This window comes from Melanostigma gelatinosum (assembly GCF_949748355.1).
Source record: "Melanostigma gelatinosum genome assembly, chromosome: 8".
Classification (NCBI taxonomy): domain Eukaryota; kingdom Metazoa; phylum Chordata; class Actinopteri; order Perciformes; family Zoarcidae; genus Melanostigma; species Melanostigma gelatinosum.
This window is the reverse complement of record NC_136641.1, coordinates 9379176-9396348: the sequence shown is the minus strand read 5'-3', so window position 1 is coordinate 9396348 and position 17173 is coordinate 9379176. Positions and strand designations below refer to the sequence as shown.

At 44.1% G+C, this 17173-nt stretch overlaps 1 protein-coding gene across 1 annotated transcript in view; it reads left to right on the top strand.

The window, feature by feature from the left end:
• The window catches only part of mtcl2 (microtubule crosslinking factor 2), a gene marked incomplete at its 5' end in the record, with an annotated part of 88035 nt that overhangs the window by 3882 nt on the left and 66980 nt on the right, over nucleotides 1-17173 (top strand). Inside the window, 3 exons of the mRNA XM_079274006.1 lie at nucleotides 610-711; nucleotides 1045-1167; nucleotides 13693-13842. Of these exons, the coding sequence (XP_079130132.1) occupies nucleotides 610-711; nucleotides 1045-1167; nucleotides 13693-13842 (375 nt within the window). The remainder of the gene's footprint in view (nucleotides 1-609; nucleotides 712-1044; nucleotides 1168-13692; nucleotides 13843-17173) is intronic.

Below are 17173 nucleotides of genomic sequence, written 5' to 3'. Positions count from 1 at the left end.
TCTGTTTCGATTTTTAGAGTGTAGGAATTTACTTTCCTTTTTTTCTCTATTCCTCTCAACCAGGGACTGTTTAGAGTCTGCTCTGAAGGTAATCTGATAACCTGACCCCGACCTCTGACCTCCTGGGTGGGAGTCAGAGAGGAGAATTAATACAGTATCATATTACTTACTTCACCCCTCTGCTACTTACAATGTGCAGCTTTCTATAGCTAATGGCCCTTTTTATGAGACTTGCGAGAATATTACACAGCAGTTCGTTTTAAGAAGACACCATTGGTTGTAATGGCTACACTGATAATGAGGTTGATGAAGATGTGGTGCCTTACGACAGCGAGCGGCGATTGATGGGATGGATTGCGAACAAGATTAATGGATGATGATTTTTTGATGAGGACGATTGTCTTTGCATTCATGCTAAAAGCTTTAATGACTCCTATTAAACGTTACAGGATTCCCTTCATGGCCCACATACTGTATGTGCAGTGCACACCATGCTGTCAGCACTCAGGGTTACAGGCAGTGCAATAACCGCTCTTTTCCCCTGCAGGTTGAGTAGTATTGTTGAAATGACGGATGCCCTTACACGCTCTTCTTCCCCCCCGTCCCCAGGATGAGATGGAGGAGTTGAGGTCTGAGATGCTGGAGATGCGGGACATGTACATGGAAGATGACGTCTACCAGCTGCAGGACCTACGGCAGCAGCTTGAGCAGGTACGACTGTGGGCGGACAGACCGACCGCATGGTCATCATCGAACCCGTGCTCTCGCTTTGACGTGATATCCTGATTTAGAACTTTAAATGTATAAAAAACACAGACAAAGGCTGGCAAAATGTTTTGAAACGGGCAAGTAAGATAGCAGGCAATCAATCATCTGAATGTCATCGCTGAGCACGAGGGCCTACACACAAGGCCAGGTGCAACGTCTGCATGTCTTTTGTATTCTAATAGCTGCTCCAAGGCAAATTGTCCTTGAAGGAACGCTAAAAGTGAAGCAAAGAGGGCTTAGAACAGATGAACACATAACGGCTCTTCTGTTTCTCAGGCAAACAAGACCTGCCGCATCCTGCAGTACCGGCTGAGGAAGGCAGAGCGGCGCTCCGTCCGCGTGGCCCAAACGGGGCAGGTGGACGGAGAACTGATACGAACGCTGGAGCAAGACGTCAAAGTGAGTGCTGGTGTGTCTGAGGGAGAGGGGCTGTCTGAGTGGAAGAGGCTCTGAAGTTGTGTCACGGCTTGAGATCAGCTGTGTTAATGCAAACGGTATACAAGCAGGACAGAGAAAGTGAGATAACTGGATTAATAACATGTCAAAGTGTGGCTGTCAGCTTGTTTACTGATTTTAAAGTGCATAGTCACCACTGCAAAATGCCCACTCAGTTCGTGAGGAATTGTTTAAATGTATTTATGTTCCCTGAATTATTACAAGGCCACTTGTGTGAAAACATTTTTCATATCATAGATTCTAGTATTCTAATGTTGCAAAGCTGGCGGAATACCGATCGGTCGTTCATCTCGCGTTTTAAGACCAACTTCGCACACACACAGATGAAGTACATGTACATATAGACAACGCTCTCTTTTACAAGCGTCCCACACAGTACACATACACGCCAGTCGTCACAATCGCTTCAGGAATCCCTGGTAAAGGCCAGTTCTACACAAACACACTGAGTGCAGGCTAAAGCCTCAGTGTGTGTTTGCTGTCGCACCGACCCTGGACGATGGATACACTCGGTCAAATTCACAGCGTTCCGCTGATGTTTTTTCATGTGATGGAGGATACAATGAGGCCTTTATACCCTCTAAGAGAGTGAGCGTGTGTGAGAGTGAGACTGTGATGTCATGGGCTTTCTGCTGTTGCTGTCTGTCTCTCCGCTGCGGTCTCTCCATCTGGTTGTTTTGGAAGAAGGAAGGAGGGAGAAAAAAAAGGATGAGTGTACATCCTGTGTCTCTGACGGGGGGGAAAAAGGGGGATTGGTTACTTTTTTGAAAATTCAAATCAGCCAATCAGAGAGGGAGGATGAGGCGGGAGGAATACATAGAGAGAACTACAAAAAAAAAGAGAGTAACTCTCAAAAAAATCAAAGAAGGAAATGGAGATAAAATAGCGTAGGGAAGACAAAGACTTTGGGAAGGATTCGTTTATTTTGAATGGAGGTCTCACTTGAATTTGAGTCTTTAGTAGCGGTGGGATAAAGAGTCACGTCAGAAGTGATGGATGAAATAGAAAGACAAAGCTTGAGAAAAAACAAACAAGTAAAGTCTGTATCTGTTGAGGGATCATAAACACCAGACACTGAAAACATATACAGTGCAGAGAGACAAACCTGACCTCTCACACACATGGCTGATTGTGTCGTCTTGCTGCCAGAGACTCAGGCGGCAGGTCAAGTTACACTGTGTGTGTGTGTGTGTGTGTGTGTGTGTGTGTGTGTGTGTGTGTGTGTGTGTGTGTGTGTGTGTGTGTGTGTGTGTGTGTGTGTGTGTGTGTGTGCGTGCGCATTAATCCCATGCTCAGATCCTTTTATGCCTCCTCTCTCAGTGACTCCTCTGTTTATTCTGGTGGCTTTATCCTCAGCCTTATAATAACAGACACTCACTAGTCAACACTGAGTCAGCTCTACTGGAAAAAACGTGCCAAGCAGTAAAACACAAACAAAGAAATTTAAAAATTACTATCAACAATTGATTGGTCTGAAGGCTCTTAAACTCAAGAATAACACGAATACTAAAAGTAAAAACTGTAGAAGCTGTGGATTCCTGCACATCAACATCATCCATCTGTCTGCTGCATACTACTTGTGATGCTTAATGCCAGATCAACTGCACGCACACACTCAACAGAGCTCTCTGTAGGAAGTTAGAAGTGACCGTTTGTCTACAACATCACCAGCTACCATCATCAGCTAACAGCATGTTATCTAACAGCAGCCAGCTAGCAACATATTACGCTATTTAGCATGTTGCTATCACCGGCAGCATGCTACTCGACCCACCAAGCAGCAGCCAAACGTTCACCCTCAGCTAGCTCACCTTAGCAAGCAACAAAGCACACATGTGCTACCACGTCACCGCATCACGCTAACATAACGTGCACGCTAACAGGAAGTAAACCGCTTCTGCTTCATTTTGTAGTGCAGATTGAAAAGAGAACACAATGTTTACATTTAATAGATGGGCCCTCCCGAAGACAGTAATGCTAATGGTGTCCAATGTGGGAAGGAAACTTATGCCCTCTAATGACTCCAATCAAAACAATACCAGAAGGGAAAAAACACTCTTTGCATTAACTGCTAACACATCATGGACATGTGCAACCTGTTTATGTGGTTGCAAGTACACATTTCTTTGTATTGCTCTCTTTGTTTTCAGGTTTTGTTATCATTATGTATCGATATGTTTTCTGAAAATATCATGATTTTGTTGAAGTGATTTAAACTGATTGTGCCTTGAATGTCCTCAAATACCCCCAAAAAGTCTTTGTTTACTGATTCAATGAGACTCTGATTGCTCTAAATGAGCCCCTCTTGGAGCGAGTACAAAGCATAAAATGCTTCATATAGAGTGGGGAGAAAGAAATTGGGATAAAATGCAAATGGGTTGGTGTTTAGCTGCTACTGAGACACTCAGAAAGTGAAAAACAACAAATACCCTTGTTATCTGAGACAAATGTATTGGTGTGACTGACAAAGACAGATGGAGAAACGATAGAAGGATAACTGAGGGAAATGGAGAAACAGAAAGATTGTGTGTCAGTGTAAATGTGTTTTTCACTTGAATATTAAGTGACAAAAACATCTGCTTTTGTGTGTCACATGCTCTTACTTGAGTTGTTTTACACATCATGTGTGTGTCGGCTTGCATGTGATCGTATAAGGGAGTGTGTGTGTGCGTGTGTGTGCGGTACGGCTGACAGAGTCTCCGTGAGAATGTCTAACATCATTTCCTGTCTTACTCACACACTTCTCTCATTCCTACATGTTCCTACGGACATCTGGACACACACACACACACACAGAGGAAATAGTTGTGAGGATTCTCATGAAGACACAGCAGTTACACTTATCTCCAGAGAGAATCAGTTGTGCATTTGCCTTGAAGGGCTGACTATAAACTGACAATTAGGATCTCAGCCGATATGCTTATAGTATGAGTGAACAGATTTTTTAAAAGCATAGCCGACATTTTGGAAAATGTTCTCCAGGTGTTAGCTGAGAGGATTTATATCAGCTTCTTCTCTGTGCCGTCAGTACAGAGAGCGGTCCAGGATCTGTTGTTAAAGCAAAGCTAGTTGCCGGTTGCCCAAATAAGGAGAGACCTCAGACCACTACAGCAGGGACTGTAAACTACGACAGCTTTGTCTACGGTCTGTGCCATTGGTAATGTAAACACTATATGGGTAGTGAATGTAATTATGAGGAATAGTCCACTGTTTTTAAGAGCAGGCCAAAGCATTTCTCTTTATATCGTCCCTCTTGCGTTGCTCTGGAGCTCCTCTCAGTTTTTCCACCCGCCCGCCCTTCTCATGACCATCTCTATGCTTTATAGATACATCATCTGTGCTGCTGCTGAGTGTAGGCTCACTGTGTGCTGTCCTGGAGAGGATATTATGAGCTTCACCACACACTTAAGGGTCCCCTCTCTCACTCCCTCATATGGCATATATACTGCTATAGTTGTGAGGACCCGAATTGACATGAAACATTCACTGGCGACGAACCTTAACATTAAAGAATACATACTCCTAGTTAGGGCTGGGCGATATGGCCTAAAAAAAAAATCTCCGATTTTTTTACAAAAAATCCGATTCACGATTTAAATCGATTTTTTTCCCCCAAAATTTTTTGCAGATGACAGAAGCTGTTGAAAACAATTTTTTCTTTTATTTTGTGATGATTTTCCCAAGTAGGTTGATAAAAATAAAGTGCAAACAAAACCTGAACATTGTAGAAAGGTGCCTGTAGTATACAAAAAGTATTTGGTCACTCTTTTGTTTGCCTGAATCATTTAAATATAAAATTAAATTAAACATAACATTAAATGGCATTAAATAGTAGCCTTCCATTGTAAACAACTGTGCAAATGTAACTTTTTACAGTAAGCTTTTCTAACTGAATACACTGATACAAACACAGCATGAAATAAAATGTATATGACCCTTTAACATTCACATTTTCAAAAGTGCAACATCTGATCTAACATCAACATAACATATTTTGCACAGTAAATAAGTGCATGTAAACAAAATCAAGTGCATTCACAACATAACCAACAGTATTAAACAGTAGTGCATGTTTTTTCTAAATATTTTTTGCCAGGAAGACAAGCCTGTCTACTACCTCTGGCTTCAGGCATGCACGGTGGCATGTAACAATGCCCCCCCCACACACTGAAAAGCCTCTCAGAGGGGGCACTTGTAGCTGGCACAGAGAGGTATTTCTTTGCTAAAGTACTTAGCCTTGGAAAGTTAAGTTGGTGACGCTTCCACCAGTCAAGTGGATCGGTGTCTGGGTCAACCTGCTGGACCACAGGTCAGTTGTTGCGGAGTAGAATGACATCCCCTCCAGCTCCGCAGAGATCCTTTGGCGTGTACTATTGTACAGCCGAGGCAAGGCAACGTCAGAAAAATGTTTACGGCTTGGTAGCACGTACCTGGGGTCCAAAGCTTTGAGACGGTGAATAAACCCCGGCTTTTCCACGGTGTATATGGGCACCATATCTTTTGCGATATACATCGCGACTGCATCCGTGATGGCTTTCCACCGTGTGGAAAGCAGTGAAGCTGCTGGCCGCCATTGTTTTAGTTTGTAAACAATGCGCGCGCACTCTACTACGGGAAAAAGGGGTGGGGGCGATTTTCTCGATTTTCAATAAAACACATCGCCTTAAAGCACACATTCGAATTAATCGATTAAATCGATTTATCGCCCAGCCCTACTCCTAGTCTTGACTTTTAAAAAGGCCAAGGCATTTTAAGAAGTGAGGATCGGACCTCACTTTCCAAAATCTCCTCACTATCAAAGTCTTTAATAAAAACTCAAACTGGTCCTCACAAAGATAGAAGCACGGGAGCTCACACAGTCATTAGAATAGAGCTGGGAAGCAGCAGTATCCGGCACATTTATCAGAACAGGGCCAGCTCCAGCCTCGTGTGTGCGTGCGTGCGTGCGTGCGTGCGTGCGTGCGTGCGTGCGTGCGTGTGTGTGTGTGTGTGTGTGTGTGTGCCAAAATTGGATTCTGTCTAGTTTTTTGTTTTGTATGAGCTCCAGTAAAGTTTTCCTCTTGCATGTCTCTCACAGGCAAATACACACACACACACGCGCCCCAACCTCCACTCTTGCACCCTGTGTCATGCACTCACTGTAGGAAGTACAGTTTCCATGCGACTATCAATCATTACATCCCTGTTCCCATTAGGAACTGTGGTTTCCACTGTGTGTGTGTTGTGTGTGTGTGTGTGTGTGAGTATGGAACAAAGTCGTGCTTTTGCCGCATGTCCTGGTTATTGAAGCTTAGTGTAGAAAAAAACATACTCCGATGGCGCAACACAGGGATTCAGTTCATGGTCGCAAAGCAACATTAAGCTTCACCTTCACAAGAGAAGAGGATGAAGAACAGACGATGCCTCTGGTAACCGTAACACTATCTGACACAAGCTTTGATGGAGTAGCTGGAGTGTGAACTTCCCTAAACCAAAATACAGATCACGACAGAGTGGCTATTGTTGCTCTAAACTCCACACGGGGCGGATGTTCCAGTCCTGAACAGCTAGTGTATAATAAGTAATCTTTTCTTTACAGTACTTGAGTCAGCTTTATCCACTTCAGTCTGCTGGCGTTGCAGAGCGCTTCTCCTTTAGACGGGCTCTACACAGTGCAGCGTTGGACTCCATGTGAGAATGAACAATACTTGGTGGTACTTGTGATTGAAAGCTCGACAGACCTGCCACACCTAGTTATGTTTGCTAAGCTATAGTTAAACAATCGCTGTTCAATTGTGCTGAAATGATTGGTTGAATAACTGGACGATCAATCACGGAAAATTGACACGTTTGACAATGAATGTGTTGTAAGTCAGCAATGAGTTGAAAAGATAATTGAGTGATACATTAATCATGTAAACAATCATTATCCCTATCAAGTACTACTGCAAATACCACAACCGCTGCTGTGATACCAAGCACACCACTGGATAGACGTATGAATGATTGATGGACAGAATGATGGTTGGGTGGTATTGGAGGTTAGATCACACTTTTCCAACTGCCAAATGACATGCCGAGGATTGGGGGGGATTCATCCCATTCCAGCGGCCTCTCTCACTCTCCTCTCTCACTCTCCTCTCTCACTCCCCTCTCTCACTCTGCTCTCTCACTCCCCTCTCTCTGGATCCAAAGATAGATGGATCACAGCCTGTACTGGAACAGCTGTCACGCCACTGCCTCTCTCCCTCTCTCTCTCTCTCTCTCGCTCTCGCTCTCTCTTTCGCACATAATGGTTTTATATATAGACACGACGCAGATTACTCGTGATGTAACTTCCACTAAATGGCTGTTGAGAGGCCAGGATGTTGGGCGAATGTCAAAAAGGTCAACAGCAACAACCATCATCACCAGGGCTGCCTGCGAGTTACTCACCGCATCTTTGCAAAAGCTTTTTCATTCTTTTCAGCAGACTTGATTGAAATATGTAAACCGTCGACTCATGCTCCGCGGTATTTTGCTTCTGACAAGCATTGCATATGAAAAGCACGAATCATAAACTGTGAGCAAGACAGCAGCTACATCAGTGATATGGAAATACCTTTTGTATCCGCCTGTACCAGCCCTTCACAAAGGCTCAGGAGATTTCCCTTACGTCGCTAAAATACATTTTTTGAAATTGTAAACTTGGTGCCATAACCAGTATTTTTTTAATTGTCTTACTTTTGTATCACCTCTGCACATACGTTACTGGTTCTTAATCTTACGAAATATGACTTCGTCGACGTGTTGAGATGGAACCGGACGGAGACGGAATCATTCAAAGACCCGTCTCATCTGTCCGCACGTCTACGAGCTGATTGTGCACTACTCTCCTCTCTACGAGGTCCGGACAAACGGCAGGCGGTCGATAATTCTACAGGGAGCTGCACTTTGTAAGCACATTTCATAGCTCATTAAAAAAAACGATATGGTCTCCTCCAAGGTTGACGGTGAGACCTCGCATGCTTTTCAGCTGCAGTGGAGTTATCGCTCCCCAACAACGTGGTGTGCTGAGGTGAATAAAACTACAGCTAAATGGTACAAATGGTTATGGCATTATTGTACTTGACAATAGAATGGCCTCCACTCAAAATGCTTTCAGCCAGATATTACATTTTAAAACAACAAAGGACGTGGCTGCTGAGCTTGTTGTTTTCTTGGGGGGGGGGGCGGCAAGTGGTGCGATAAATTAACTTTAAGCAGAGTGGCTCTGTGTTTGTTTACCGTCGCCTCGGAGCAAGAAGGTCTGAGCCGACTGAAGCCTTTCTCGGGTTTGCATGTTTTCCTCCCACACCAACAGACATGAATGTTTCAGTGGGTGTTTGATGTTCTTCTGTCAGCGCTCCGGGGCTGGACCCGTCCCCAGGTGCTGAACTGTTGCTGCCCACTGCTCCGACACGAGAGAGTTTAAATCTAGAGGATGCATTTCTGACGCTGTGACATTTTAGGAAATATGATCGCTTTCTTGGTGTTGGATAAAGGAAGCATTCAATTTCATCTCCGAATGGGTCGAGGATGTGTTTAGCCTAGCTTAGCACGAGTAGGTAGCTGGGAGATACTGTGAGCCTCTCCTCTGGTTGCAAAAACACTTCTGATTGTGTGGAACTCTATGAGAAAATGAGCCTATTTCTCACTTGCTTTATTCCCTCAGTAAACATTGTGAACATGAGTTCATGGTCTCAATCGCCGGTTTCAAGTCTTCAATGCAGCATGATGTTGATTTAGTAAGTTATTGTCTCATTTAGAGTCAAACGGACCATAGAGCAGGGGATTATTTAGGGCGTGGCTACTTTGTGATAACGAGTAAGAAACTTAAAATAAATCTGTCATTGCATCACATCACATATTATCATTGATTTTGATCCCTTCTATTCAGAAAATGAAAAAAAGTAAATTTTCCGGGTAGATTATAAGTCTGTTTTTTTACACACATGCTTTTGAACTTCTATCTAGTGAGGACCTTTATTGATATCATGCCTTCTTTAGCTCCTAATGTTTACCTTCACCGCAACTTTAACTGGAACCTAAATGCATAACAACATTAATCCTAAAAAGCCTTTTGAGATAGTGGGGGCCACAAAACATGTCCTTGATTTTAGTTTCGTCAAAACTCAGTTTGATCTTCAGAAAGAAAGTAGAAGTGTACACACACAAACACAAACACAGCTGTTGTGTTGTTGTCGTCGTCCCCCCCCCCCCCCGTAGATTGTGTCAGAGAGGTTTTACATATAGCCAGTAAAGTGTGTGTGTGTGTGTGTGTGCATGTGCCTGCAGGCCGGCTGGATAACAGGAGGAACAAGACTGGCTGTTGATCGCAATCAAACACACAAACCACGCACAGTGTACATGAAAGAGATCTATTTGAGGACTAACTGTCTCTGGTTGAAAGACCTTGCTGTTTGCCCTGTGGCTAATGTGTGTGTGTGGTTGTTTTGTTGTGTGTTTTGGTGTGTGTGAGTAAAGGAACAGTCAGAAAACCTTCGCTCTCTCTGCTTCTGGAGGTTTTTTCCTTCTCTCTTGATTCCATGCTCTCTCTGTCACACACACACACACACACACATACACTATTTAACACGTACACACATCTCACACACACACACAGATTTTCACACATGCACTCTCTCAGCTCAGCAGCACCCTGGCTGAATGCTAATTACATCCTATAGCTCTGTTGCTGGGTGAAACCACGGCTCAGATGGCGTTAAATTCCTCCACGCTTCCTTTTAACACAGAAGAACAACACAGCATTTATGAGGAGTCAGAGGCTGACAAAGGAGCGTTGAAGAGCAGGAGAAGGTCTAGCTGGAGGAGGGAGACCTAAACATGCAGTGCTGAAAGCATCCCATTAATTAAAGCTGTTTGTTTTTGCCTTTCATATATCGATGCACCGTGTTAATCAATCACCTCTTCTGTCCGATTCGATCCACATAAAGCTCCGGTGGCTTTCAGCCAACACGCACTAAGAACTCCTGTGTTCATACACAATGATGGCGTTGAACTGTACTGTTGATCTGCTTCAAAGGAAGAGATGGAGCAAATTGATATGCAAAATAATAATGAATCTGGGAGATCCAAGTGTCTTCATCTCATCGTCATGAAGTGAGTTCTCACTGCGGTTCTGTTTCTGTACCGCACCCCCCCAGAGAGGCTCCCTCAGTCACTGCTACGGATCCATAAAATTGACTTCCTGCGTCCGTCCTGCCGGTGTTGTTTTCAGTCGACACGTAATATGCTTTAGTGGTTTTTAGGAGCAGTTTAATCTGGTTATTCATGACGAAAAACACGCTGATTAAAGAGCTACAAGGGGACTTCCTCAAAACGAAATGACAAAATACATCGTGACAGTTGCCCTTTAGAACGGCACATACAAAGGTTTAAACTATCGGCAGGACAACATGACTTGTCGGTGCCTTTCAACACCGTTACAAGCCACATCTGGCACAGCTGTATTTAAGGTTCGGTGAGGTTCAGGCACAAAAACAAGGCAAAGCAGCAACTAAAAGTTGCTATATTGGTCATTTTTAGAGTGTAGTGTTGATGGATGCTGTTGTCTTACAATTCAATACACGATACGAGGAGGAGGTGCTTGTCACAGAAGACTCCAGTGACAGCTTGGAGAAGCCATGAATGAATCAGTGAATCCTCTTAGCTTAAGTTTTTAAATTGGAAGTCGGCAGTAGAGTGTGACAGTCACATTCATGCTAACTGCCAAAGTACTGCACTCAGCATTTGTATTTATTACAGTGTTAGCATGAGGAAGGTGTGTGTTTTTGACCAGCCAGTGGAAAACGGCTGTAACGACAGAGAGAAGCAAAATGACATTTTATTGTAAATCCGAGGGTTGTAACCTAATTTAAAACAGGTATACTCTTACTATCAGAAGGTCTGTGACGGTTGAGCAAAACTGAGAATTAGGCGGGAAGTGGTGAAGCGGAAAAATGAACACGGAAAAGAGAAAGAGACACAGCGTTGTCATACAATTTCCAAGGGAACAAGGAGAACTATAATGAAACAATGAATGATTGAGATAACTACAGGAGGTGTACAGAGAGAAGAATAAATACACATGTGTGGTGGAGCCATTGGGTCCAATGAAAGTGGGCAGTACAGAGGGGCATTGTGGGACTCAGCTGCACACTGGCACCGGTTCAAACACACACACACACACACACACACAGACACACACAGACACAGTATTGAAAGAAGAGACCCATGCAGACAGCCATTTACTTCTATCAATTTGATTATTATTTGATAAATCTTCTCTGTCGTACAGTGATCACACAGACTTCCCTCCACTCTGTGAACAGAAGATACGGAACAATATATAATAAAAGCAACATGATAATAGCATAACAGTAACAATAATTGGCTCACTGAAGTGCCTTCTAAAAGTAATGGATAAAAGTTGACCCTTTTTTAAAATTGTGTTCGGTTACTGCACCACACAGACACGTCCAAGTCACATGATTAACACATGATGTGCTTTGAACTGAGCGACCTTCTCACCTTGTTTCCATATAATCAAATGAAAGCAGCGGGCAGGTCATGTGTGCAGAGCGGTGCTTCAACAGGACAACGCGGTTCTGTTCTTGCCTCCTTTCTGATGGGGCCAAAAGAAAGTTCACATTACATAATACGATGACTGTGAGCGTAATACATGACGAAAGCCTACTCTCACTCGTTAACATAAAAGTAACCTCTATCAACGCAGAACAGTTAAATCATCAGACAATGAAGAAAGAGGTTAATGGGGTCTGAGTGCAGTTATGAGTTATTATTGATCTAACGCAGGCGTTAAAACTAGATACATCCACTTACTGTGCTCCAGATGGGAGTCATCAAAGTTTGATTTCACCCAATCTAATACAGCCTCTTAGAATAAAAGCCACTTTAATTGGAGCCAAAGCAATCATTTTGAGGTTTGAAATGACATTAATTAAAAACAAGCGGCCTCTTTTATCTGGACTTAAAAAAAATCTTTTTAAAGTCGTGTTTTTTGATAACCTAAAGGCACTGATTCAGCGTGATACAGTGGTTATGCGTGAGCCGCATCTGCGTTGCAGTTGTCCGGACACGTTTAAAAGTGCTGCTAACTTCAGTGCGAGTCTCTCAGCCTTAATTTCAATGGCGTGACGTTTAACTGCATTTGCACTGTAGCCGAATAACGCTGTCATGGGAAAATACAACTTTCTACTGCTGTGCTTGTAATTCAGCATGAAAGCGACATTACCACACACCAGCGTAAGTGTGTATTTGCAGCATGAGTCCTTCATTGTGGCCCAGAAGATGAGGTTTTATGCTGTTTATATTGCTGCCCACCTCCTAAAAGTCTTAAGGTGACAACAAGCCCATCCTAAATGTCCACTGCTGGTCTTTAGACCATAACGAGGAGACGAAGGTACAGAAATGAACACTGTGGTTTGATATTGTCTGTCAGTGTGTGCTTTGACTTCATCTATCCGTCATTAGGACAATAAACCTGGATCTGGATCACTAACTGTGTTTCTGTAACACGACCACTCTCTTCATACCATCTTACGGTTTAAACCTAAAGTACTCTACTAAACTGTAATGCAGCTCCCTGATGGGAGGTGTTTACCGTTGCTTTTTGTTTCCTGTTGTGCTGTTTTCATATCAAACAGCAGGGAGTCGACTTTGTCCTAGTTTGACTCTTTGACATTAGAAACGTTTAATGAATGAACCCCCTCAGGGGGAAACCATCCCACTTTCACAGGATCACATTATGTATGAAAGATCAGTTCCTGCCAGGATGGCGATAATGATCTTTTTGGCTTTATTTGAATAAAAGACCAAAAAAGAGAGTTCCTGCTGATAGAGATGACACACTTGTTAACTCAGCAAAAATAAACCGGCATTTAACTGGTCCTGTTTGCACTGGCAGCGTTCCGAGAACATATCTCACGCTTTGAAATGAAATGGAGCCACGTGTATCTCTTTTACCTGCACACAGATTAGTCACATAAAAAGTAATCCTCCGAGCAACATCCCATGCTGACAGTTTACAGTGTATATAGTCTGCTCTGCAAATTAAGATCTAGCTTACAGAAATGACTCACAACTCCATCTTATGTACTTTATTTTGGGAGGAAATATGAGTCATGAGTTTTAGAATTCTTCTCTTATTAACCTGTACATGTTTTTTGTGAATAGTGTCTGTTTTATTTATTAACTGTGTTTTTGTGTTGTGTTTCTTATGCTTCTATTCCTTGAATCAAAAACAGTTTTGTCTTTTGGCAGACAATGAAAGTTCAACATTCATACTTACCACGTACCTAAAAAACATACAAAGGAGTATTTGGAGCCAAATGTATTGCTCTCTCGTTTTGCAGAACGTTCATTTCTTCCCACTGAGCTAAATTCCCCCCCCCCCCTCCCCCCCCCCCCCCCTCCCCCCCTCCCCCGCCCCTTCTTTCATCCTCTCAGGTGGCGAAGGACGTGTCCATCCGTCTCCACAGCCAGCTGGACAGCGTGGAAAAGAAGAGGAGTCGTCTGGAGCGGGAGAACGAGGAGCTGAGGGTCCGCCTGCAGGACCTGGAGGTCGCCAAGCAGGTCCTGCAGCAGGAGATCGACAAGGTAGGATCTAAAGGAGCCCGGGAGAGGCCGCGCTGGGTTCAGCGGGGCTAGTTGGCTGTTTGTTAGCGTGGCTGCTAATAGATATGTAAATGATTTGACGTAGCTGGAAGGCAACCTCTCTTGATGCAGAGGTACTAGTTTTTCAAGTAGCTGTAATATTCCTCTCACTAAACAGCATTAAAGTTGTGTCGCTTCAGCAGCAGTATCCATTTCACCGCTGTGGTATTTCGTAAACTCTATTTATATGCAGAAGATTATGGTCTGAATTCAGATTAAAGTGTCTGTTTGAGTTTGGACTAACCTGGAAGTTTCAGCCAAACACTGAGGTTGAGGTTGAGGCAGATCCTGATTTAGACTGTCGGCCTCTTGGCCTTTACAAGAAAACAATGTTTACTGTTCTCCGTTTGCCCGCGGGCCTCAGGAGAGCCCGTCTCTGCTCGCAGCTGGCGTCGACTTCAGCTCTGTCACTTCTTTTTTCTGTTTTTCCAAGTGTAGCCAATAAAGCAGTAGATTGAAAAGGGAGACTACGATTAGATGTCAGGGCCAGCTGAAGCGAGAATGAACAAAGCGGAGGCGGCGTTGCACTCCTTCGAAAGGAAAATAAATTCATATAAAGTGGTGTTGGGCTTGAGTTAAGCATGAGTGGCCTCTCTGCTGTCTCCCTTTCAGAGCGGTCGAATCTGAGTGAATCTCTCTCTCTCTCTCTCTCTCTCTCTCTCTCCTCTCTCTCTCTCTCTCTCTCTCTCTCTCTCTCTCTCTCTCTCTCTCTCTCTCTCTCTCTCTCTCTCTCTCTCTCTCTCTCTCTCTCTCTCTCTCTCTCTCTCTCTCTCTCTCTCTCTCTCTCTCTCTCTCTCTCTCTCTCTGTGTGTGTTGCTTCTGCTCATTGTCTGATTGGCTGACGCTCATGGCCTTGGCCCAGGACCAGGCCCCTGATGTGGGTCAGGGTTGGATGGATGGTTGGCTCTCTTGGCAGGAGATCTGGGTCCGTCTGCCCCGGTCTGGCTGCACTGAGTGTTCTCTCGATACAATTGCCAGTTTTCTGTCCAGTTTGTGGACGGCTGAGAGGGACACTCAACGTATCCCGAACCGGTTGCTTTCTGGTTCACTAATGATTGTGAAAAATAAATTCAACATTGAATATTTATTCCAGCCCTCACATACAGTCCTGAGCTTTGGGCAGTGACAAAGCTCCTGCTCATTGCAAATCAACCTCTTTGAATGAGTGTTCAATAATTGATGCATTAACCTCAATGTAGTACTTAACGTTGTAAGTGGTTAAAATTCTCCACCCGGTATTGGCGAGCTGATTTTATCAGTTTTGAAGTGTCATGGATAAGATTTATGTGATGTGATTTATTCTGATGCTGATGTTTTTCCATCAGTTCAATATGGTGGCTGGTTCGGCCTCAGATAGAACTGTTATCAGCCGCCAGTGCGATGGAGAAGAAGCCAGCGAGAGGCGTGAATCAGAGCCGCAGTGAATTCGAAACACGTTGATTTGAAGTGTTGCGTTGTGCTCGCTGTTAGCAGTGGATGCACAGAATTTTAAACTTGGTGCTTTGATGTTTCTTAACAAAATGCTCCCTGGGAGTTGTTCAGCTGACTTCTCTCGTTAGGTTTTTATGTTCACGAGCTCGCTTTCACCTTTTTATTCCAAGATCCAGATATTTTTCGAACAAAGCTGCTCATCCTTTGTACCGATGGTTCAGTGCTCATCCTGTTGACTGACAGACCGCCCATGTGCTGAGGGGTCTCTCTACTTCTTTGCTGTCCGACTAACATGGTTTCATAAGCTGTGTTGAGGTCTGTTGTGTTGAGTTATGCTCGCCCTTCAGTGAAGGGGATCCTTCTCATAGCTCATACGGATCAGGGAAGGTGTGTGTGTGTGTGTGTGTGTGTGTGGTGTGTGTGTGTGTGTGTGTGCGTGCGTGCTCATCCACACAGGAATGTCTCACTCATCTGTGTCTCATCTTTGATCATTCAGTATAAACCGGAGAATTCAAGTTCTCAGTATCCAGAGAGGCAAGACAAACAGGACAGAGACCTTCAGCTAGAGACACACACCATGAATACATGTGGGTACAACAAGAGAGACAGAAGAACACACAGACAATGAAGGCTTTGGTGCTTCACAGGTGTAAAAGAGGTTTGTGAATTATTGATTGTGTCCTGGTGGCGGCTGCAGCCTCCGGTCTGTCCAGATATCGATATTCCTTACGACGCAGAGCTGTGCGGCGTTCGTCTAGACCTGTTATTCTGCTGCGGCTGCTGCAGGCCGTCAATAGGTTACTGGGAACTGGAGAGGATTACTTTCTGCAGACATAACAACCTCGATGCTTTCTGCACAAAACAAAGAGAGAAACTGCTTCAGTAATCCCAATGGTTGATGGAATTGTACCACGTTGTGTACAAAGGAGGCGTAACGTGAGCAGCACGCTGGCAGCAGCTCCTCCGTCTGCGTCTACACAGGATGCGTTCAGGCACAGCATTAAGTGTAGGTCCTCTGCGTTTTGGCTGTAGTTACAGGTGTAAACGGGAGAAAATAGACTTAAGAAGTGTAAATAATGCACTTCAGTTCTTGTTTACACGCATTTGTGTTGAAACACCAGCCTCTGTATCTGTTTGTCAGAAGTGTTTGAGATGGACGACTGAAAATCGATTCGTAAAGACACGCTGTGAGTGTTAGTCCACTCCAAGGTTATTGTCTCAATGCTTGGATAGTTTTTTATGTTGTAGGTTTGCATTGTATCCTAACTAAGCTATGTGCTAGTATAATAACTCATTGTATGTTAAGCACACTGTGACCAACACACACACTCACACACACTCACGCACACACATACACATTACACATCAGTATTGTTTACCTTCCTGTGGTTAAGGAGACAATCAATGAAATTAAATGGAACGAGGAGAAGGGAGGTGTTCCCTCTCCTTTATTTTCTCTCTCCTATTCTCATTTGCTCCCTTCCCTCCCTCACAGACCATCTCCTCCTCCCTTCCTCCCTCTCTCCCTCCCTCCCCCTCTCTCTCTCTCTCCCCCATTTATTATCACCTTCTCTCCTGCTGCTCCCACAGACCCAGAGGAATGCTGATGCAGGGATTTCTTTATCCCGTCTCCCTCCTCTCTGTTTAAATCTCCTCTGCCCGTCTCCTCCACCTCCTCCTCCTGGCCTCCCCTCTCATCGCCCTCTCCCTCCCCCATACCAACTCCTGTTCTCCCTCTCTCACTCACACCTATCTGTTTTTGTCCTCCCCTCCTCCCGTCTCTCTCTCTCTCTCTCTACTCTCTCTCTCTCTCTCTCTCTCTCTCTCTCTCTCTCTCTCTCCC